The 25,525-nt window shown below is 38.3% G+C and overlaps 1 protein-coding gene across 14 annotated transcripts in view; it reads right to left on the bottom strand.

The window, feature by feature from the left end:
- Nucleotides 1–25,525, bottom strand: part of PCDH15 (protocadherin related 15) — an 805,351-nt gene that overhangs the window by 129,457 nt on the left and 650,369 nt on the right. For all 14 annotated transcript variants that reach the window (XM_030486584.1, XM_030486585.2, XM_032919940.1 and 11 more), the window contains 3 exons: nucleotides 20,222–20,350; nucleotides 5,155–5,460; nucleotides 3,753–3,977 (listed from right to left, as the gene is read on the bottom strand). In XM_030486584.1, the coding sequence (XP_030342444.1) occupies nucleotides 3,753–3,977; nucleotides 5,155–5,460; nucleotides 20,222–20,350 (660 nt within the window). The remainder of the gene's footprint in view (nucleotides 1–3,752; nucleotides 3,978–5,154; nucleotides 5,461–20,221; nucleotides 20,351–25,525) is intronic.

Genomic DNA, 25,525 nt, shown 5'->3' with positions numbered 1-25,525 from the left:
TGGCTTTCTTTGACAAAAGAGTTCATAAGATATCCATACAATGTAAAGGGCCATGTGGCTGCAGCAGAGACCAACGTATTTCAATACTGACATGCAGGTAACAGATTAAGTTATTCTTTTCTACAGTGAGCATTCTGCTATGTAATCTGACTTTTGTTCAAGTTCAGGAAAGGTTAATACAAACTATTTGTTACTTGTCATGCCAAAGGCTGAAAGTGAGAGTCTAAAAAAAATCACTGTGTGTATCCACTCTCCTCCTAGCCACACAGATCAGTGTGATTATGGGTATACCGCACTGCTGCTCATTCAGTTTTAGATCACATAAATGATACATGACACCATCAGATGTTGTCCATAGTTGGTTAACAGAATCCTATTACACAGTAAAAACTACCACGCCTTTGGTTAAGAGCTGGACTGTGAAAAATGACAAATGTTAACTGAGCAGCATAAGCCCAAAAGGACTTTGAGATGTCTGTAATAATACAAATAATGCTCTAAGGATTATGGCGACTGAATCCCTAATGGTTACAAGAATTCCCTGCTTGGACCCACTATTGCCTTAATGCTTGCTTCTGGGTTTCTCTAGCTCAATTTTGAGTTATTAAAAAGACTGCAGTCTGCACAGCTGTTATGTTAGGGCCCACAGTCTACCTTTAATTGGTTTATTTTCTATTTGAGATCACATACACTGTATTAAAATAACTACTCTAATACTATCTTCTAAATAAAGTGAAAGAACATTTACTACTAAGATAAAATAGACACACCCAGTTCCTGGTCCCAGAGCAGGGGCGAAAAACCAGGCTGAATGGGAGGGAACAACTCTTCCAGAGCCATGGCAGAGACATATACATTCCCATGCAGGAGCACCCTGTCCCTGAACACAGGCTGTGATTTGGCAGATGGTCTGGCAGAAATCATGAGCTTTAGAACTCCTTCAATTCCCTTTGCAGACATCTTAATTGGTCAACCAAAAATTATAAATAGGATAATGAAACAGTGAACATGCTCATCAGGAGTCATCCATTTAGCTATGCCCTATGCAGCACCTTGGACCACTGCTAAGATTGCTGAGGAATAAAAGCCTGGATTGGCATAGGCGATATACTGTGCATGAGGCTCTAGACCACTACATACCATGTCATTTCTGCCATTATGCATTCAAGAACTTGGGCCTGATTCAGTGCCCTGTAAACATCCTCACTGAGCTGCTGGACTGAAATCAGTTCCCTCTGTCAGCCTAGCAGGATGCGCTGATGTTGGCCCCATACAAGGCGTACACTGCCTCTGTCCTCAAGGGAACTTTAGTGCATTGCCCTCTCTCTGCTCCTCGGGACTTTTAACCCCCAAGCAAAGGCATGTCAGCTCTTCCCCTTCAGAACAAAGGGAACAGGAGTCTTCTCCATTAAGAACAAAACCAAACTGCATTGCAACACACTTTTTACTTCTGCTCTTCTTGTTCTCACTTGGCTTCGAAGACTCTGCACCCTTCTCCTGATGCTCTGTGTCTTGAATCAACTATTCAAGGTCCTCTTGTGGATCCTTATCATCTCACTCAGAGATAGCACAAGGCTGTGCTTTCAACCTCCACCTTCCCCTCCACTGCCCTTGTAAATTTTGTATCTGGCAAGTTCATCTATAAGCTCAAATTAAACCATTCTTTCTATTGTTCAGAACAATGTTCTGAACTTGTTCTGAATTTCTTGTTCTGAATTTCTACTATCTGACATATAACCCATTAATGACATCTGCCCAACAAAATGAGATATTAAAAATGTTTTTTCCACATGTCCTCTCCCATTTCTTCAACTGTCACTCAAAATACTACTGTTCTCAGCAACACATACAATATTTAATTACATTCACTGATCTGCTGCAAAAGTCAGCCTGTCACACTGACTATGACAATACTCAATTTCTTTGATTTAATTTCTTTCTCATTTGAAATATAAAATTGATCCTACTTTCAGGCTCTGTTCTGTCCCCAGCTTAACACCTTTTACTGCTGAAATTGTTGCTTCTGGCTCCAGCCTTGTATTCCAGCCTCTCACATACTGCCTTTCCAAACAAGTATTATGGTGCTCCCTTTTTGTTGCTCACGTGTGGAAGAGTTTCCAGGAAAACAAGACACTTATTTTTTGATTCTGTTAATCCCCTTTTTAAGTTCACTATTCCCACACCACCTCCTTTGCCAGTGCACAAGCTGCTGTTACACAAAGGCCACCATGTTGAACTGTCTTGCTTTCCTTTACCCTGTCGTTAATGAATACAATACAAAGGCACAATCATACAGCTAGGTCAGCCCTATGATGCAGACTACAGTGTTTCTCTGAATACAGTTCTATTTGAAAACAAATACCTTTAAACAAATCCAATAAAAACACCCAAACATAGCGAAATGCTTAATTCTTTCAAAAATTCAACTGTGCTGTGCAAAAGGTTCTTTTAGAAAAAAAAACAGGTTTGAGCAACTTCCTCCTTAAAAATGTAAGTAAAAAGGCTCAGAGAATGATGACAAAAGCTATGTTTCCTTTGATTGACTTGGAAACTGCTAGCAAAGAGCGTGGACTATTAGGAAATAGGTGACCTGCATCTCAGGCTAAGAAATTGTGCAGAGACAGAGAGGTTTTGTAGAAGCCTTCTTACGTTGTCATTGAAGATAATAATTGGAGACATTTACTGTCCCTAAAATAATTCTGAGCTCAGTAGAGACTGAAAAACAGAATTACTCAAAATCATGTGGCGATTCATAGCATCTGCAGATACACAGTAAGCTGAACCCAAGACTGATTCATATATGCTAAATATGTTCCACAGACTTACATTTAAACTGAAGTTGCCAGATATGAAGTTCACATTTGTGAGCTATGCTTTTGTTCCTGCTATAATTTTTGCCTCTTAGCTAAAATACAAGTAATTAAACATTCTTCTCTCCCACAGCTCATAGTTCTTCACTGACAAAGTCAACAAAAACGAAGCAACTGCACAAAAGGACTTTACTGACTGGCTTCAGAACTGCACCTTTGTAAATGCAAGGAGGCATGATTTAGAGCATCTAAAATATCTTCTCCTCTTGGACATGAGTACATCAACCAAATTAAGATGGGTAAGTGCTAATGTTTCAACTACAAATGCTTTTCATTTGTGGATCATTACCAAACAGAATATCATTATCCCTATGTTACCGCTGAGATAACTGAAACCCAGAGGTGATGCTGTAACTCACTGCATAAAAATGATTCATTGTGCAAGACCACTAGATAAGCCTGTTCCACTGCAGCTCTATATTTCCAAGTAGCAGAGTCTGAAATATAGGATGTGGTGTGCCACATCCGCACTTGATACACTTGAATGGTTCATAAAATTACAATTTATGAGAGCTTTAACTGCAATGTGATGGTGTCATTTTTGCAAACAATTCCATTAGGTACTTATTTCAACCTTTCAAGGATTCTAAAGGACTAAATATTTATATATGTGTCAGGTATCCTTGTACTTCATAAATCTGTGATCCAATATTTAACTACATAATGGCATATAGAAAAGTAATTATAGCTGTTATAAAGTGTACGTTTAACTGAACAAGTTGCCAACATTAAAAGGAAGAAGCTTCATACAAATGAAAAAGCAGGAAAGCAGACATACTGCTAGCATGCTCTGGTGTTTCCTCAGGTCACCTGTAAGGGTTGTTGAAGTATTTAATAACAAATAGAAGAGGATGTTATCAACTGAGAAGTTATTCCTCTTACCTTTACTCTCACTGTGACAGTAGCAAGACCAGGAGGCATAGTGCCCTTGCTGTCGAAGGCTTCCACAAGAAAGGTGAAAGTTGCTTCTGTGTCAGAGAACGATTCGTAATCCAAGGACTTCAAAAGCGATAATTCACCTGTATACTTGTTCAGTGCAAAATACTGTAGTGCTTCCTGTGTTCGTATTCGATAGTTAACATCAGAACCAAGATCAATATCCTTTGCCTAGAACATGCCATACAGAAAAAAGAAAAAGTACTTAAAACCAAACAAAATCCATTTTCACAAAAAATCCCTACTAGATTCAAGAACATAAAATAGCAAACTACTGCAAAAAACTTTAGTTTTGTTATGTTATTCTAATAATATTGGATATACTTAATACTATTACATAAACACATGGAAGACAAGTCCAGTTAGGGTTGTAAAATCCAGAGATATCCATTGCAAGGAAATGAACACAATATTCTGGGAAGGATTCTGGAAGTTCAGTCTGTTCTTGTTCTCTTCCCTGAGCACCTGCTATTGGCTACTGCCAGGGAGAGGATGCTGGGCCAAGCAGATGTTTTATCTCGCCCTGTATGGCAGCACGGATGTTTTTCTTTTATACCAGTATTTAGAAAAAGAATATAAATTTTCATCAGGATAAGAAGTATTGTGATTGCTTTTGCTGCAATTTGATATTAGGTTTATTCTGCAGTCAGGTTCAGAGAAAACCATTCTTGTTGAAATTGTCTTGGGACAGGTTCTTCTCATTAAAGGATGCTGACCAAAACATCAGGAGGATATAGACTGCTTGCAGGAAGTGAATTTCATCTGTCTTTAGAGATCTTGTTTTTCCTTGAACAATTAACTTTCACTTGTCTGAGTATAGTCAGTGAAGGGAAGACAACACCTCCAGGTGTTCACTTCACTTTACCCTGGCTATCTTAGATTATGATCTTGGTATTGGATGGAATGCTTCTGGAAGCATTTATCTCCACTAACTGTCTAATGTGAGATTAGACATCTAGGTTTGACTTAAGTGTCTAAATCAGTTGAGATAAGGCTCTCTCTTGCTACTAATGTAAACAGGTAGAATTAACGTGATGAATATCCAAAAACAAATCAAAAGCACTTCAAATGTGTAAAACAATATTCCAAGAAATTACAATAGCAATGTAGATTTTGTTGTTTCTTGTTTTTTAATAATTGCCCTTATTTTCAAATGAACCTCAGTTTCAAAGTATTTTTAGGTACCTGTCTAAATGTCATACATTTTTCAGTCTGTTAAGTGGTATAACTTTCCCCACTTCAGTTTGCAATTTCTTACTGCAGTCTCACTGACAAGTTATTTAAATAAGAATATGCTTAGTATTGCAGAACATTTACAAAACATCTTCTCTCCATAATGCTTTCTTACCTCTATTTGCAGGAAGACAGTGCCTGGTGGTAGATTTTCTGGCACACAGACAGTATAGGAAGCATTGGTAAAAACAGGGCTGTTGTCATCGATATCCAGCACCTTGATTGCTAAAGTTAGTGTTGAACGGCGGGGGTCCACAGCTCCATCTGTTGCTTCAACAATAAGTTCATAATAGTCCCTTACTTCTCTGTTCAGTTTAACTGCCGTATAAATGCTACCATTTGAGGTGATTCGGAAAAGATTGTTGAAGTTTGCCAAACTGTAATGAACTTGACCATTAACACCGGCATCTGGATCTGTAGCCTAAAGAAACAGAAAAAATAACCATGCTTAACTACACATTTTAAATACCTACAAGGGACATACCTACATGGAAGCAACAAAGTAAGCGAGGATAATATTCTACAGAATAGTAATGCTTGTGTGGCTATTCAGCATTTTTTGTTTACAGCAGCTTGCCTCTCTTTGATATTTTACTGAAGGTAAACAAATTTCTTAATTTGCAGTGACAGAAGGTAGGTTTACTGGATCACAACCAGACATCAGAAGAAAATACACATTTAGTTGCTCAGCCTTGGACAACTGTGCACTTAAGCAGAAGACAAACTAGATGCTTGTGAAGTCAAGCCCTCAGATACTTCTAATGCTGAAGTATCTTCAGTATTAGGTAGTATAGGAGAAGAAGTTTTATTTTACACTGACTTCTCTTCATCAGGGACTGTAGCGATAGAAGGGGGAATGGGTTTAAACTTTAACAGGGGAAGTTCAGGTTAGGTATAAGGAAGAAGTTATTTACTGTGAGGGTGGTGAGGCGCTGGAACAGGTTGCTCAAAGAAGTGGTAATTGCTCCACCCCTGGCAGTGTTCAAGGCCAGGCTGGACAGAGCTTTGGGCGACATGGTCTAGTGTGAGGTGTCCCTGCCCATGGCAGGGGGTTGGAACTAGATGATCGTAAGGTCCTTTCCAACCCTAACTATTCTATGGTTCTATGATTTAGGTGTTTCACTGCTGCCCAGATCATTATGTAGTACATACTTAGGTGAAAGATGGATGCAGTCAGCAGATAGCTAGAATGCACACATTAGTTAGAAATTTTCTTTTCACTTAACGTTTGTCAGTGATATTTTAATCATTGCTCTCTGAAGAACTAAACTTTCAATAGTTTATCATGTTCTTTAAAACCAAATGTAACTACATCTCATCCTTATTCTCTTACAATCAGAAGAGGCAGATGATTGCAATGGAAAACTATTCAGATTTTGTTCAGCTGGTACCTTTGTTCTCAGATACTTAACTAAGTCTCAAATTTCAGTATCAGCCAAATAATTCTCGCTATTACATAACTGCCTTTACAGGGATGGGCAAAATTCATATGTTTTTCCTAGAGCTACCAGGCCCTCAACATAGTTTGAATGCTGACCTGTTATTTTTCCTCCTCTTAATTAAATTGTTGCCTGATTAATAAGGTTATGTAAATTAAACAAAGGGCATTCTGTGACCAAGGTATTTTCATTTGATTTTATAAATGAGGCTGTAGACACCTGAGAAGATCATAAGAGATTTTCATGTTTTGTTATCTGAACAACTGTTAGGAAGTTTCCATGAATGTTTAATTCCAGTTAAGGTGTTCATTGTAAGACTTTGGAATGAAACCATTTATCTTCCTCAAAATCAATTAAAAGCTAATTAAAATTGTTAATAAGAAAAATTTCACTGTGCTTTCCCCCTCCACTACATCAATGTGCTAAGCAGTAATGGCTACAACTTCCTAATGACCAGTCTATGGATAACACATCCTGTTAATCAGCATCTTTAATCAACATGGCTTTAAGCTGAAAGAGGGTAGATTTAAATTAGACATTATCATAGAATCACAGAATCATGGAATGGTTAGGGTTGGAAAGGACTTTAGGATAATCCAGTTCCAATCCCCTGCCATGGGCAGGGATGCCTCACACTAGACCATGCTGCCCTAGGCCCTTTGGAACCTGGCCTTGAATACTGCCAGGGATGGAGCATTCACCACCTCTTTGGGCAACCCATTCCAGTGCCTCACCACCCTCACAGTAAAGAACTTCTTCCTTATATCTAACCTGAACTTCCCCTGTTTAAGTTTAAACCCATTCCCCCTTGTCCTATTGCTACAGTCCCTGATGAAAAGTCCCTCTCCGGCATCCTTGTAGGCCCCCTTCAGATATTGGAAGGCTGCTATGAGGCCACCAAACAGCCTTCTCTTCTCCAGGCTGAACAGCCCCAATTTTTCCCAATTAGGAAGCAGTTCTTCCCTGTGAGCATAGTGAGGAACTGGCACAGGTTGCCCAGAGAAGCTCTGGCTGCTCCATCCATGGAAGTGTTCAAGGCCAGACTGGATGGGGCTTTGAGCAACCTGGTCTAGTGGAAGGTGGGGTGAAAGTGGAAGGCCTAGGGGGGTTGGAACTAGATTATCTTTAAGGTCCCTTCCAATCCAAATCTTTCTATGATTCTACGATTTTTCAACATATGTTTGATTTGCTTAGTTTACAAGCAATTCTATTTCCTCCATAGAAATAACTGATTTGGGGCAGAAAGACTGCCTAGATGACATTCTCAAAAACCATCAGAAAGCTAGTCAGGAAAAGTTTAAACTAAACAGCAACAGACACTTAGCCCCACTGAAAGAAAAAGTGTAGGAAACACAGAGTAAGTTGCAGAGCTTCTGGATAAAACACTAACAGCACTATTCACCTTCATAAGACTTATTCTCCAACACGTGAGAGGTCAGTCCTCATACTTGGCCTCTAATTTAAGCTGAAACCATATTACACCAATTGAATTGAAAGCAAATAGCCAGAGTTAAAAAAACAAATAAAAACCCCACAGAAATCTCTAAGAGTAATCTGAAACACTGCTACCATTGGAAACTATGAGAATAATCCAGATGACATTCATTATATGCTCCTCTACTAATCTCTGAGCCATATGCCCTCAGCCAGACAGCAAAACCATAGAAATCTTGGACCACAGCAAGTCTCAGGCTTGCTCTTCCCCCACCACAACTGGATGTCAACACCAGGCAATTGAAAAAAGAACCTACTAACTTCTGCCTTGTTTTCCTGCTAGATTTTTTTTTTTCTTTTTGCATCCAGCCCTAACCCAAGTCCTCTTTCCCCTCATCCCTATAATTGTCAAAGGGAAGAAAATTATCAGTTCAAGTGCTTGTAGAGGCAGAAGAGAGCAACAAGAGAGCTTGTAGAGGTAACAAGCAAGAGAGCAATTCTCAACCATCACACAAGCACTACTGCAACACTTGAGTTCCCACCCACTGTATTATCCCCAAGATCTGCCAACACATTCTAGTGTTTGGTCACTTGCAGTCACACGCAACACACTTGCGAAGTTAGGATAGGAAACTAAGCTGATTTTGCTATTCCCAGTAAAAGAAAAATCCAGAACCATCCCTCTCGGAGGTTTTTTTCTCCCCAACATGCTCGGAGGTTTTTCTTCCATTCCTAGTGAAACCGGTTCAAGCAGCATGATAGGCAAATTTACTACACTAGTGTTACACAATTGAAGAGCTCATAAATTCACTTAAGTCAATGTGGCCTAACCAAAAGGGATTGTGTCAGGATAGAGGAGCCTGCTTTATACAGGTTGAAGATAAATTATTTTCTTTAACCTGAGAGCATCTGCAGGGGTATAAATTGCACATAAGAAAGAAAAGAAACAGTTATCCCTTGCCGACTTGGCTCCTCTTGCCAATGCTGCAAGAGATGCAGAAAGATGAGATGCATATTTCTACCTCTCCCATCTCATTATGTTTACTTGGAATTAGGAAAAGCATGTTCCTCTGAAGAGTGTCTAGTAACTACTGCTACTATTCTAGTAACTCCTCAGATCTACATGACTAGTCTCATTTCCATCTCTCTCGGGGCTAACATAAAGTACTGCCTGATAAAAAACCCTGGAAACCTAGGAATATCAATGAATCATAACTTTATTTCCCCCCAAAATATATCCCACATATATATATTGGAGATACAATAATCTGCAAGGTGAGAGCCTTTATCTGTTATGCTAAGTTTAAGTTTGCATTACCAACTGTGTTTCAACATTACTAAGAAACCCTCATGAATACAAACCAACAGTGTTTCATAGTAACAAATTATCTTCCTCCATCTCAAACAGCTTGAAAGCACAATTCTGGGAGATCTGAATTACAAAAATATCTCTTGAAGAATCATTAACTATGAAATATAATGACAAGAGCTTAAATGTCAACAACATTAATTATATCATTATCATTCTTTTCAAAAGAAACCTCCTGCTAATATCCACAACTCTTGCTCACAATAGGTAACAGGATTTAGGCAGGTTAATTGAGGATTTATGCTCAGACTGCTGGAGCCAGAAAACAGCAAAATAAGGCAGTGTGTTGTTATTCACACTTGTACATAAAGCAGAGGCAAACATAACAGGTATCCCCTCATTAAAGCTGCAAGCTGAAACACTTCTTAGGGACCACACAGCCATCAACCTAACTTCCTCCAGATTAAATTTTATTTTGGGTCTTCTTCAGGGGCAGAAGTTCCCCATAATGCCTACCCACCCGAACAAAAGCTCCTGATCTCTGACAGAAGACCAGCATTCCAGCATTCCACCATTTCAGGAGACCAGCATTCTCCAGTATTCCAGCAAACTCTGCAGCTTGAGGGAGGGATGCAAATTGTGCTGGAGGATACAAAGGATGCTGTCAATGAGAGTGAGGTCATTGCTTTCATGGATGATAACATGGGGATTTTTATTATTATTATGGGTTTAATGGGTTTATTATCATGGGGTTTAAAAGATTCCCAAGCTTCTCAATTATGCCAAATCACAAATCGAGTGTGGGTGGGAGTGCTAAATGGGCTTTTGCACTTGCTTTTCAGGGAAATTACTATTCATGCTCATAGGACAACAATAACATCTCACAGATGCAGGATGTGGTAAGTGGCCACAGTTACCTGAAATGTTTCTGACCTCTTGGTAGTTACTTAAAAATATTTTAAGCAGGGTGTCATGGTTTAATCCTAGCTGGCAGGTAAGTACCATGCAGCTGCTTGCTGACTCCCCCCCAGTAGGATTAATAATAACACAGAAATAATAATAGTAATGATGAAAGGAAAAAGAGAGAGGAATAAATCCCCAAACCCCAAGTGATGCACAACACACTACTTGCTCACCACCCGCTGACTGATACCCAGCCTGACCCAAGCAGCTATCAGTCCCTCCTGGCCAGCTCTTCCTCCTCTTTTCCCCCCAGTTTCCATACTGAGCATGACGTGCTGTGGTATGGAATATCCCTTTGGCTAGTTTGGGTCAGGCATGCTGGCTATGCTCCCTCCCAGCTTCTTGTCCCCATCCTCACTGGTAGAGCATGAAGAGATTGAAAAATCCTTGACTTACAGTAAGCACTATTTAGCAATAACTAAAGCATCCGTGTGCTATCAACATTATTCTTAGATTAAAGCCAAAACACAGCACTCTATCAACTACTAGGAAGAAAATTAACTATATCCCAGCTGAAAAAAGGGCAGAGGGAAAATCAGTCATCTATAAAAATCTGTAATTTTCCTTCTTCCCTAAATTTCAGAAAGGCTTTTCCTTTATTTCATTTCTTTTTGCATGCTTTTACACATCTTTCATTTCCCTATTTCATTCCTTACGTGCTGTAAGCAAATTAAAAGATCAGAAGGTACCAACAGTTTTGAAAGATTTCTGTCACCTGGGCTCAAAATAATGTTAAAAGTTGTAAAGAAATAAGGAAATGCTTTTGTCCTTCTAGCGTTGTCAACAGTTTCACACATGCTTTCTCTTGCTTCATGCAGTTAAATTAATAAATCATGCTCCTAAACACACATGGCATCGCTGTATGCTCATTACAGATAGTTGCAATACTCCCTTGCAGCCCCCAAACCTACAAGAGTTAATTTCTGCAGGCCATCCTATAAAACTGAGATTTAAATTATATTAATCATATAAAGAAACAAATATTTTAGAGACTTGCAGGTCTTGTACAAGTTTCAGATACAAAATTATATGCTGCTTTGATTCTGTGTTCGTGCACAAACAGAAGTATACAAAGGCTTTTTACTTGATTCTGCTATATAAATTCTGACATGCCACAAAACTCAATGTTACACTGCAAGAAGAGTCGGAGGCTTAGTTACAATAGTTACAATGTGTGATAAATCTTCAGTGTTCTGAATGATTAGCCTGCACAAAATTACTTGATGAAGAAAGAAGATATAAAGAATATAAAATAAAATTGGATATTGTAATATCAGGGGGCAAATTCAGTGATCTATCACTCGCTGGGCCAATCCAATTGGGTGCAGCTGGTCTAAAAAAATTGGAGAGGCAAAAATGAAGCACAGGCATCACCCTTACATTTTGGCTATCTTGAAATTCCAAGTCAACTCCTACTTCTTGAAGTGAACAACTAAAGCCTTACCCACACATGCTTTTGAAAAACACTACAGGTTTTGTAGTATACCCTCCAGGAACTTTTCAAAAGAAAAAGTATCTTACCATGACTTGTCAGGTCATACCAGCTTATCATTTTTCTCAGAACTATACTTAATGTAATTTGGTAGGGTAAAAGTAACACATCATAAATTTTCAAATACTGACATATTTTAGCCATTAAAAAAGATAAGAAAACCTTTGATAATTACTTTCATAGTCAATGCTAATTCCAGTACATCTGGAGGGTTAGTTTGAAAACCAGGTAAATGTGACTCTAAATAAAAATATACAGTAAGAACAGTTAAACTCTACAAGCAAATATAAATTAAAATAAATGAAAATCAGAAAGCTCATGGCTGCAAAAACATGATTTAATGGACCTCCTACAAAAGTTAATCCCATTGTAACACTTAAAAACAGACTTTCTTCAGTCTGGCATGCAATCAAATCCTAAATTTAGAAACTTGCACTGCCTGTTTTTAGTTGAAAAATGATTAAAAATTTTGCTTTTATGATGAGCATGTTCTTTAGCAATGATGTGATCAAGTGATTCAGAGATTAAACCAATAGACATACACACCAGCAAATATAAAAACCAAAGCTGTCTACATCATGGATGAAATATATTGTTTAAAATCTCCACATTTAGCTGGGCTTCCAAACATTTCTCTAATATGTTAATCCATTTTAAAGTTATTTTTGTCATCTCTCTAGACTACTGTCTCTCCTCATAAAACCACCTAATTAGAGAAGATTATAATTCAAGCTGGAACATAACAGCGAACGTTTGGATTTTAAATTACTTATCTCACTGGTCAGACTCCTAAAGCGCTCTCAGTTATGTTCTGTTGTCTTCCCTTGTTCAGAGAAGAATACTTAGAGGAAATTAGTTTTCTTATATCAATTACAGATATAAAGGCCACAAGATATGAATATTAGAAAAAAGACATCTGACGTAGCACAAGAAAAATCCTCAACTTCTCCTTATACTATGCAGTCTTCAAAAAAGGAATCACTAATCTAGACAATCGTTCAAGTCACAGAAGAACATGTATAATGACAGACTATAGTCAAAAGTTTGGCGGCCCAGTATAAACCATTCTAATTTGTAAGCTCAGGAAAGCCATAATTTCTTATCCCGGTGACAGAAATCTGAACAGCCAAATCTAAACAAACAGAATCAGCCATCAAAATAATAAGTGGGCATGTATTAGAGACATAAAATCACTGATTCAGAAGATTTAATAGGCATCAGGCTGAAATACATGAAAGGGCTTAAAACCACACTAAGATGCAGGCTGTCAGGCAGACAAAAATAAGAATTCCTTTCATAACAAAAATCTATGGTGTCTCAAGTATCAACTGCCATGAATGTGAAAATGGTTGAAATGCTTCTCTGATAAGAAGTATCAAAATTTCCACTGCATTAAAGCATGAATGCTACTACTCTAAAGACAAAAATGTAAAATAATACACAAATATATCAGAAACAAGAAAGACAAAAACACAGCTTTCAAAACTAATTAGAAGTCACCCCATTTACCAATTGTTATGGATGGAAAGGAGCTTTTTGAACCTATTTGATCTGTCTCTAAAACTCACCTAAGTTCAAGAAACCACTGAAAAGCAAAGGGAGCATGGCTGTAGACACATGCTGCAAAATACCCTCCATGAATTATACAACCCCTTAGGGTGTCAGCAGAAAAAAGCTAATCCTGCCTAGCGCTACTGGTCTAAGATGGGAAAAAAAAAAAAAAGGACAAATCTACAAACACATCTATTTCTTCTCATGCCACAGGTCTGGACTTCAAGCACCTATTTTTTTAAGAGGTTGAAGGAAATTGCTTGCTAACAAAAGGTAAAAATCCAATAAGAAGCACATGGAATGATGACAGAGTTCAGCAACAACTGTCCTTTCGATTCTTCTCAACATCTAAGCAGAGATGCAGCCTTTGATAATTATTGTGACTGCTAATTATAAAAACTGAATGACTATTAAGGGGAAAGAAAGATAAAATTCAGTTAAAATATATAGTGAAATTCATAGAAATTACCATTTTCTGCTTTTTTCACCCTTCCAAGTCAAAAAGAAGATATTCTCCAAGAATTTTCATTTTAAGGAAAGCAAGATGCATACATTTAGCTTAAACCAAAAGCAAATTCCAGCACCTCTTCTGCAAACAATTTTAAAAAGCAGCATTCAGACAAGCTGGCATGAGGTGCCCTATCATGCACATGCAAAATAGTGTTTCAGAGAAGCTACCATTCTTTCACCATGATCAGGTATTAGGGGTTGAAAAAACTGATATGGGCTGGGCAGGAAGCAAGAATAAAAGCACTTGAAGCAGGACTTAAGCATATCCATACTCTACTGGAAATACTTCTCGTTGGATGTGAAACTATGAAAGTCTTTATGTCACCAGCATCTCTATGAGGACCTTAAGAGAGGTGATGCTGAAAGCCTTACTAAAGGTCTCTCTAACTTAATGTGTAGACAGCTTAATAAGCTTGCAAGGAAATGATACCACAAGGCCCTATCAAAACGGCCTTGTGATGACCCAATCACTTACAAGAAACTACATGGAATTTACAGAAACAAGCATAAACCAAAGCTCAGGAATAACAGTTTGAGAGCTATTTCGCACTGGAAGTTGCACCTCACCCCTACACACACAGACACAGTGGCAGTCATATCACTAAGTGGTAACAGATATAATAGTGATACAGATGCATATATTGCAACCAAATACAAAAGTCTGAATTTTCTGTGGTTGTGGTCCATCTGCCATGTTTCTATTCTGTGATTTTAGATTCTGATTAATTTTTTATGGACTATGACTTTAAAATCTGAGCCATTTGCGTTGTTTTTACCTATATTAGATGGTACTTTTAACACAGGTAAGGTGTAATCTACAGTGTAGGTTATGAGAAATCACATCCCACTCTGAGATTCGCACAGAAAGCATGACAATGGTGATTTAGGTAAAGTAAGATTCTTCTCTAGACTTTTAAAAGAAAATCTTGTAATGTAATACCTCATCAGCATTTCAAGCAGTTTTCCAGTATACAGAAACACAGAACCTTGTAGTTTTAAAGGCTCTCCAGAGGTCATTTAGTCCAACATAGCAAGGTTTACCAACATCTGTGAAATTTAAACTGGGCTTTAAATCATGAGACTTGCAGGGTTTACCACCTTAAGAATTTAAATAAAAATAGAAGCTTGTAAGAATTCACTGATATTCACAGACAGAAAGCTCTGTTAGGAAATTGGCATCATAATTACGTTTCATTAGTATTCGAAATGGACTGTTTGCTTCTTTACACAACATATTTTAAATACTTCTCTGCCATTAAATGAAAATGTCTAGTCAGTAGACTGATGCCATATAGGCTGTCTCTGCCTCACTTTTTTGTCTTACAGTTTTGCCTTGCTTTTTTCTGCAGGGGACAGATGTTATTTGATATATACCACATGTATGAATTCATATTTATCATGTAAATAGAAAAGCAAAATATTTCCATTGTACAGTACAATCTAAGAAAGTCCTCCAAAGCTCACTTTTCCAATAGCCAGAATAACTCCATCCTAACTAGCAACTTACTTTCTTTAAGCATTTCTTTTCCCATTTGAAAACTAAAGCAGTTAACGGAAGTATTGCACACCCTGTTTGCAAACCACTTTCATTACTGGAGCTTATTTACACTGTCTCCATTTTAGGGAAGATCTAAGGTTCAGTGATACTTGAATATCTGATCAGGGGTTGGTTTGTCCACTGCCATGCAATTCTTTACCCATATCTGCCTTCTCATTTTCTTTCATGTTGATATCTCCCCTTGATACCAACGTGTTCACATTGGAGATTTCAAACAGTGCTGATCAGTGACACAAAAATATGCCTACGATAAACAAACAATGGATGTGTGTGAAAGAATCTGGATAAGTATAAAAAACAGGTGATCAAAAACTTCAGTTAAGTGATTTGTTTTTCTCTCTTGGGCTCCATCAGGTCAACAGCTTTTATTTAACCACAGACTGCATTTTTGATGTCTGTAACAAACTACTCGGGACTGTTCTTTGCTGAACAAGAATACAAACCTGTTCGCAGATTTTGCAGTTGATATATTGATCCTCACCTAAATTTCATTCCATCTTTTTACTTCCTATGCACCTGGTGTTCATAAATACTACACTATACAATACAAATAATTCAGATATCCTATCTTCAGCAGGACCTCAGCTGTTTTAGACTGCGGCAGACAATAAGGTGCCCGCATTTAATTTTAAATTTTCCCATTTGAAGCTTTTTGTTTCCTGTTGGTATTTTATAGAGAACTTCATGCAGCAATTTTCCTCCTGTCTTGCTGGGGGTCCCTATGATCAGACATGAAAGAACAGCAGGGAATCTAATACACCTCCAACCGCCCCAATTTGGACAACACTGTGTAAAATAAACGGGATTTGAAATACATCCACCACACTTCGAGCCTTATCCTTTCCAGTTTTTGGTTTTTTAATATTCATATGCTCCTTAAATCCCCACAGGCAGCACTCCTATGCCTGTATGTAGTGCCTTCAGGAACTCCAGCTGGCAGACAAAGAGCTACCAGAGTGGCCAAAGTGAGAGCACTTCACACTGTGACTATTGCCTCCCTGCCTGTAACAAGCTATCCCCTTTTTGACAGAAAATCTTTCATTGCCCTTGTTCTACATCTCCTTGGGAAACAAATTCCCAAACATTAAGTAAGCCCTTATAGGAATGCCTTTTTAAGTTCCCACTCAAAACAAAGGAAACAAAGTAGAGCACAGAAATCTCTTGTCTGCAGCAGGAGTTATTCATGGGAGCATTTGACCTAATTGTTTTTATAACCCAAATTGCTTATAACCTTATCTGTATTAGGGGAGAGAGAACAAAAGGAGGGTGGTGAATGTAATTCATCACTTGTTTAGAACAGATGAGCAGACAAGATACACGAAGTTTTGTGGTCTCAGAAGAAACAAAGAGAAGCCCATATAGAATGTCAAGAATGGGAAAAACATTTCAATAGCTTTTCACATTATCCAGACTATTTCTAACCTTTATTTAGGTCCTGATAAATTTGTTACAGCTGAACCTTTCTACTTATTGACATCACAGAATGAATGTATTACCAGACCTACCAGCATTACTATCAAGTCGACTGGCAATTGGGTCTGGGAAGTAGCTGCTAATAATAATCAAAGCATAGAAGAATTGATTTTTGTGGATCTTACACAAAGAAAATAATGAATTTCTCTATAAAATACATTCAAATAATAAGCTGATTAGAAACAAAACTAATTCAGTTGAGAGAAAACTCTGGAGGCTGTTTGGTCAATCATTCAGCATCCAGGTCATTATGTCGTATTATGCTCATGTCTTATTTCCTTAAGCAGCCCATAACTTCACTTGGTAGTGCTTCCTTCCCCCAGACTGACACTGGGCTCAGGCAGCTGATGATCCTGATACAAAACCTTACCAATAAAAAAAACCCCTGAGGCATCAAAGTAGTTGAGCACCTTTTCTATACCTTTCATCACTAAGTCCTCTGCCTCAGTGAACAGCAGGGTCCTTATCTCTTTGGGTTTTAAGGTAGTATATTGCTATATTTTTCCCCATAAAAAATGGGAAGGCAACATTCAAAAGGGAAAGGGACACCACTAAATCTGTTTCGGGGTTTTGCGTTGGTTTTTTGGTTTGGGGTTAGGGGTTTTTTTTGGTTGGTTTTTCTTTGTTTGTTTGTTTTTAAATCATCTATCTCACCGCTTACTCTGGTGGATTTCAGGTTTCTGTTTCAAATGAATACAGTAAAAGACATTCTGAAAAGCAGACATGCCAGTCAGCAGCTCAATTCTTGGTGGTGAAAACACACGACACAATAATGACTACCTTCTTTTACCAGGCTATTTTCATCTAAAATAGGCCTTTATATTTTACCCATGTTACAGCTTCTAATACCAAATGTATTCCCATAGAAACCTCTGCCATATCTACTGCAGTTCTAATGTACTGTGAAGCACAACATCACAACAAAAGCTATTTCGGATTTTAAAGAATATCCTCAAACAACATAGCTACACCTAAACACATACGATCATTATTTCAATAATCTCTCTGAAGCAAGAAAAAATTTCCAAATGCCCAAATCACTCTTTTCTATACTATCTATTAGCATTTGTGAATATGAAACAGTAGAAATTACATTCAGTATTTGTGCTTTAAAGTGAAAACCTTTTCCACACAGATACTGGTGGCCTGGTTTCGGCTGGGAGAGAGTTAATTTTCTTCCTAGTAGCTGCTACAGTGCTATGCTTTGGCTTTAATCTAAGAATAAATATGGTGATAGCACACTGATGTTTTAGTTGTTGCGAAGTAATGTTTACCCTAAGTCAAGGACTTCTCAGTCTCTCAGGAGGGGCACAGGAAGCCGGGAGGAAGCAGAGACAGGACATCTGACCCAATCTAGTCAAAGGGGTATTCCATACCACAGTATGTCATGCCCAGTATATAAACTGGAGGGAATTACTCAGGAGGGACCAATGGCTGCTCAGGTCAGGCTGAATATCAGTAGATGGTGAGCAGTTGTGTTGTGCATCACTGTTGCTTGTTGCTTTCTTAGTTTTATGTCTTTCTCTCCTTGTTATTTTCCTTTTCATTATTATTAGTAGTAGTAGTATTAATATTCTATTGTACTTTACTTATTTTAATTATTAAATGGTTCCTATCTCAAACCATGGGTTTCACCTTTCTTTCTGATTCTCCTCCCCATCCCACCGGTGGTGTGGGGTGGGTGAGCTAGAGGCTGTATGGTATTTAGTTGCCATCTGGGATTAAACCACAACAGCTGGGAATTAGAACTGGTGATAAACGTGACAATGAACGACATAACCAGTTTCTGTCATTCCACAACTAGGAATAAGCTATTACAAGGTTTCATTAAATATTTTCACTTCAACACAACTTAGAAATTATACTAATTTATAAGACTAAGAGGTTCTATTGCAATAACTTGTTTTATTTTATAGTTCCATCTAAACTAAAACCAGATCCAATCTAGTGTTTGAGTAGATTATTGCACCTTGAGGGCACCCAGCAAAACTCAAAATTAATTTTAAAGATACTTGTTAGTGATCTGGAATATCACGTCCATACATTTTAGGATGCAAAATGAAAGATGACCACATAAGATTAACACAATGACAAAACCCAAAGCAATAACTTACCAATTTATGAAAACTGATTTAATTGCAGGGATCCTAATTTCCGTAAGTCCAAGGCTTTAAAACAGCCTTTGACGTGACTGAAATTTCAATCAGTCATAAAAAAAATAAAAGGCTTTAGAAAAATTGTAGTCTTCATCAATGCTGACAAAAGTTATTTCCCTTAAAAATTATACCTGAGGTTGGACTGCTTCAGAGCAGCACCCACATTTAATGGTACCAGCAAGCACAGCACAGACGCATGTAGAACCACTTCAGCATAAGTGCAAATGGAACTGTATTGAAGAAGGCTACAAAACCTAAACTATAACTTGAATGAAATTAAACTTGAATGAACAAAATTGGAAGGAAACTCAAAACTTATCCCAAAAAAGCATTTTTTTAACTTATAAATACCAGAAAACAATTGAAGTTCACACAAAATCAACATTAACAATGTTAAAATGACATTAACAAGAAAGATGATAGACAAGAAATACTGATGGATGTCTTACTGAATAATATAAATTTGGAAAGAGACATGGTTATTATGGTTATATGCTATCCAATCTGGTTCTTGTGATGCCCAAAATGTCCTATTCTTTCTGATGGTACTGCTAATACAGCAGGTAAGGAGCTCCCATTTTTTATTGATATGGTTGCTACTGGAAAGAAAGACAGATTTTTGTGCCTAACTTCCTGAAAAAAAGTGCTTTCAAATTCATCTTTCACCTACAGCTCTTACAACATCCAACCTTCGTGGTAACCCACAAAGTTACTCAATCATTGAAGGAAATATGAAACACTATATTCAACTAATAATAAAAAAACCCAAACGGACAAACAATTCATACTTTCTTCTTTCACTGACATTTCCAAACAAAGTGATGCATGCTTCAAGCGCCATCTATTTCCATGACAGGTGATCAATTATTTCAGTCAACAGTTTAACTGTTTTCCCCATAATGGCCCTAAAATTTTCTATATGTGTGAAAACTCCATATACATATATATCACTCTTTCAGTATGTTAGAAAAATATTTTAAAAGAAATTAGTAAGAGTATAAAAACATGGCAACAACTATGTAACACTGTAAATCTGTTATAAGAAAGCTCTTACAATGGTGTGTCTTCAAAACCAGTATTTTAATATGCTATTTGTAAACGAAAAAGGCTTTTCAGCTATTAAGCATGGAGAAGAAGCATAGAAGCATATTAAGCAAACTGACAATAGACAGTTTGAATTTAAACCTAAGACATTTTGATGTGAGTTGGTCTAAAGCACAATTACTTTGTGCTCATTCCTAATTGCCTGGGCAGTTTGGGTAATAAACAATTTAACTCTTCAAAGTTAATAACTTACCCTTACTTGACCAACAAAAGCATTGGCTTCCTCTTCCTGTACAGACAGGTTTTTAGGTAGAAACATATCAAAAACTGGTCCGTTGTCATTTACATCCGTCACCACTATATTAACAGTAGCAGTTGAGGTCTACAGAGAAAGATAACATTATGAACAAATTATCTTTGTTTTACAATTGCACAGATTACAACTGATCAGCAACCTTACCGTTATGTGTTAGAACGGTCCAGTACAGAATCATAGGTAAACAGGTCATCGATTTTTTTTTTTTAATGGTTTTGTGAAAAAGGAAGCATTATTCATTTGAAGAGTTTATTTTTACATGTATTATAAGACAAAACAGGCTTGAGACGGCATAAGATATCAGAGATGCACAAAGGACATCAGATAACTTGATTTCTTATACGTATTTTAAGGCTTTCAATTCTGAGTGGGGAAAAAAAATCTAGAAATATCAAAATTTGCCGGAACTATAAATTTGGAAAGAAATTACTGATTTTACTAATCAAATATAATACTATAATGATTAGCTTAGATGATTAGTCAGCCTCCTAGTTGGCACAATCATGCTACTACAGCTTCATGGTGAGCTCAGCCAGCCTCAAGCTCAGATCTCCATATCATCCTTCACCCATATCACACTGACATGCCACTAAGCACTGGCACGTCAACTTTAACATACAGAGAGGTGCCCAGTGGGAATAGCATAACCAACTATATTTAACAGACACACAATTTCAACAAAACATATCTGTTCTCCCTACTGAAATTTTCTATAAAAATCAAAGCAACTGCAGAGTGAAATATTTTGTTTGCAGATCTTCACAGCTTGAGTCAGATCCCTTTTCACTGGTCCTAGATACTGTTTCAGTCACAAAATGCCACACTGTTGTATTTAATACATTATTGTAACTAATACATTACTGTATCTTAAATCAATTCAACAAATGTTAACATCTTTATAAAGATACTTTCATTCCGTAAATTCAAATCCAGCACAGCAGCAAGTACCATTGTGAACTGTAACTTCAGGTTTATTACAGTTTAAGATCGCAGCAGATACATTCACTAATGCTAGTTACTTCATGCAGTTACTTATTTCAGAATATGCCTAAGCACTGGCATTTCTTCTCTGTTTCTCAAGTTGAACAGTTTTGTATTGAGGTGAAACAGCTAAGTTTGAGCCTTATGAGTTTAAGCATTGTGGCAAGAGCAACAAAAACATGCCTCTCTTTTTGTTGTTCAACCTTATTTTCTGAGGCTAATAGTGCAAGTTTCTGTGGCCTGCAACAAGGATTGCAAAGAGAAAGAATGAACAGTACTACCCATCCATCAGAGAAGTGAAGAGCTACTAGGCAAAAAACACAGTAAAGATGATTGAAATTATACAATTAGATTAAATTATTCATTGCAAGAACAGAGAAGCATAGGCACAGACAGTACAGAGGCTACCACATCTTCCCCATGAGCAAGACACATTAGCATCTGGCATGACTGATAGTGGTGTAAACCAATGCTTATGGAGCAGTGGATGGGCTTGTAACACAGTGTCAGTAGTCTACGAATGCTTCCTTCAGTGTTTCATTCAGTTCATATGAAAACAAAATAAAATTATCTTGTTCTATAAATACAGGTTGTTAAACAAATATAGTAAGGGAGATGGATGCTAGAAGCATGTGAAGTTTAACACTGATGCCTCATTGCTGCAGATTGCTAATACTGGTTGTCCAGACATTGTTTTGCACTATTCCCCTAGTGACAGTAGTATTTGTAGTGATGTCTACACTGTTAACGGGAAGTGCAGTGTAAAATCAAACACAGCATATTAAATCAGCTTTTCTGTGCTGTACCTAGATGCCTTCTGATACTGCACTACTTTGTATAAAATTATATTGTCCGAAATCCATACAACATTACAGACACGACAATTACACTGTGCAGGTGCCACTAACCCTCTTTAAGTTAAAGACTCTTTAAGACTTAAAAAAAGTCTCTTGCTTTAGCTATGCGACTAACCACCCTGTTAGAAAGTGGCATTTCACAGTTTTCATAAAGAAACCTGTAGGACTCTCCCTTAAAACAAAATAATTAAAAAGTCTGAATGGAACCTGCATCTTTATATGCCTTTTCAGAAACAACTTCTGGTGCAGTACCTCCCATGTAATAAACCTCAAGCAGTTTTACATCTTCATAGGTCCCCGCAGTAACTGCCCACAGTAAATGCAGAATACTGTCTAATTTTCATGAAGGGGCAAGCTTCTTGTTTCTGCCACATGGGAAAAGCGCTTGCAAAGGACAACTAATGTACTTGCTATCTTAATAGCATTTGGTTATGCTTTCATTGATGCATCACCAGTTCAATCTGATAACTTACTCTCTGCAGGAGAGATCCTATAACAGGTCAATCTCCTTCACCTTCCAAATCCTCAGACTTGGCAAGCAGCCCATACCAAGAGGTACTGGAGTCAGTTACCTCTTTTCACGGCTATAAATCTGGCTGGTGCATTTGCTGTGTCCCACATATTCACTGAGGTGCTACCTGTGCTAGCAGGCTTCTTTAGCAATCCCTCTTGATACTGGCACAGAAAAGAGCAGATGCCAAACACACAAAAGTGGCATAAATAATATCCAAGCACAATACAGCTCTTTCAGAGTGAGAGTTTTTCCACAGTTCTTCTATGGAGGCAAATGCAGAAAACATACCTGTTCCACAATAAAAATACAGTAAGTACTTAATACTGAAAAAGTAATGAATACAGAATATTTCAAAACAAACAAAAATGTGCTTTCAAGCTGGCATCTTATATTTGCTTATGCTCAGTTATTTGCTATTTTTTTCTGAAACTTCCATTCCCACATTCAATTTATATAAGGAAAATGTACTTTACAACTTATGCATCATTGTCACAAAAAATGCTCACTGAATGTAAATCAATCTTCCGAAGCTAACTTGATTCCACAGAATACAAGGTAATAAAACCTTTTAGATTTAATAAACTGGGAGAAATACGGCATAGAAAACCCCACTGGCTTAAGACAGTGAGTAATTCTCATTTTGAAAATATTTCTTTTCCATTCAAGAGAATTTTAATGGGATGCATCTGATAATCTGTGGCGTGTTCAGAATCATAGAATCAACTAGGTTGTAAAAGACCTATAAGATCATCAAGTCCAACCGTTACCCCAAGACTGCCAAGTCCACCACTAAACCATGTCACCAAGGCCTCATCTACAAGATTTTTGAACGCTTCCAGGGACAGTGATTCCGCAATTGCCCTGGGCAGCCTATTCCAATGCCCGACTACCTTTTTGGTGAAGAAATCTTTCCTAATATCCTAAACCTCCCCTGGTGTAGCTTGACGCCATTACCTCTTGTCCTATCGCTTGTTACTTGGGAGAAGAGACCAGCCACCTCCTCACTACAACCTCCTTCCAGGTAGTTGTGGAGAGTGATAAGGTCCTCTCTTGAGCTTTCTCTTCTCCAGACCAAACCACCCCAGTTCCCTCAGCCATTTGTCATAAGACTTGTGTTCCAGGTCCTTCACCAGCCTTGTTGTCCTTATCTGGACCTGCTCCAGCAACTCAGTATCTCTCTTGCAGTGAGGGGTCCAAAACTGAACACAGAGCTCAAGGTGTGGCCTCACAGTGCTTGATCAGGAGGATGATCACTTCCCTGCCCCTGCTGGCCACACTATTTCTGATACAGGCCAAGATGCCATTGGCCTTCTTGGCTGCCTGGGCACACGCTGGCTCATGTTGAGCCAGCTGTCATTCAGCACTCCCAGGTCCTTTTCTAGTGAGCAGCTTTCCAATCACTCTTCCCACAGCCTAGAGCATTGCATGGGGTTGTTGCGGCTCAAGTGCAGGACCCAGCACTTTACCTTTTTGAACCTCATGCCACTGGCCACAGCCTACTGATCCAGCTTGTCCAAATCCCTCTGCAGAGCCTTCCTACCCTCCAGTAGATCAACACTCCCACCCAACTGGGTGTCACCTGCAAATTTACTGAGGGTGCACTTGATCCCCTCATCCAGATCATCAATAAAGACATTAAACAATATTGGCCCCAATAACAAGCCCTGAAGGACACCACTACTGACTGGTTACCAACTAGATGCAACACCATTCACCACCACTCTTCGGGTTCTGCCATCCAGCCAGTTTTCAACCCAGTGAAGAATACACATATCCAGGCCACGAGCAGCCAGTTTCTCCAGGAGAACACTGTGGGAGACAGCATCAAACACTTTACTGAAGTCCAAACAGACAATGTCTACAGCCTTGCCCTCATCAACCAGATGGGTCACCTTGTCATAGCAGGAGATCAGGTTGGTCAAGCAGCACCTGCCCTTCATGAACCCATGCTGACTGGGCCTGATCCTCCAGTTTTCCCACACGTGCTGTGTGATCTCACTCAGGATGACCTGTTTCATGACCTTCCCTCGGCACTGAGGTCAGGCTGACAGGCCTGTAGTTTCTGGGGTCCTCTTTCCTGCTCTTTTTGTATATAGTTTAGTTTGGATGACACTGAATCAACCCAAAGCAGCTCTCAGAACAGCTGCCAAAACATGTCTCTGCATCTGGTAACTTCTGAATCACGTGCTGAATGTAAAATCATGGTTGTGAATTACTTACAGGTCTCACTTTTGTACCTAAGTGCATGCCAGTGGTGGCGGCTTACATACTTATTTTAGACAAATGTAGCAGCATGTTATAAGGAACTCTTACAATCATTTCTAAATGACAGTGTTCTTCTAAACCCAGGGAACTCTCTGCTCTGGAAACATGCTATTAACAACATGACCCTGCAGCAATACTTTTATATCTTGAACACAAAAGGGAACTTTTCTTCTCCTTCAAGTCTTGAAACACAATAATTATAATATTAGAAATACAGAGCTTACTGCAATACTGCAATACATGTAGAAGTGGTCATTTGAAGTATCAAAAAAGCCTCAGATCTCACCTAAGAGGAGACAGTGGAGGCAACAGCGGAGGCTGAGCTCTGCTTAATATAACCTCAATTTTAAGGTTAATTTTAAGGCCTTTTTTTAAAATCTTTATCAATTATGTAGAGGAGGTAATGAAGCACACTCTCCTCAAGCGTGCAGGTGACACTGAACTGGTGATAACAGTCAATATACTGAAGGGCAGGGCTACTATTCAGAAAGGATGGTGACCAGCTGAAGAATGGGCTAACAGGAACTCTGTGAAATTCAGCAAGGACAAATGCCCAGTCCTGGCCCCGGGAAGGACAAGCCCCTCACAGGGACCTGGGCAAGGGCCTTCCTAGCTGGGAGTAGC

Source organism: Strigops habroptila, chromosome 5 (genome assembly GCF_004027225.2).
Source record: "Strigops habroptila isolate Jane chromosome 5, bStrHab1.2.pri, whole genome shotgun sequence".
In the NCBI taxonomy this organism is placed as follows: domain Eukaryota; kingdom Metazoa; phylum Chordata; class Aves; order Psittaciformes; family Psittacidae; genus Strigops; species Strigops habroptila.
This window is presented reverse-complemented; position numbering and strand designations above follow the sequence as displayed.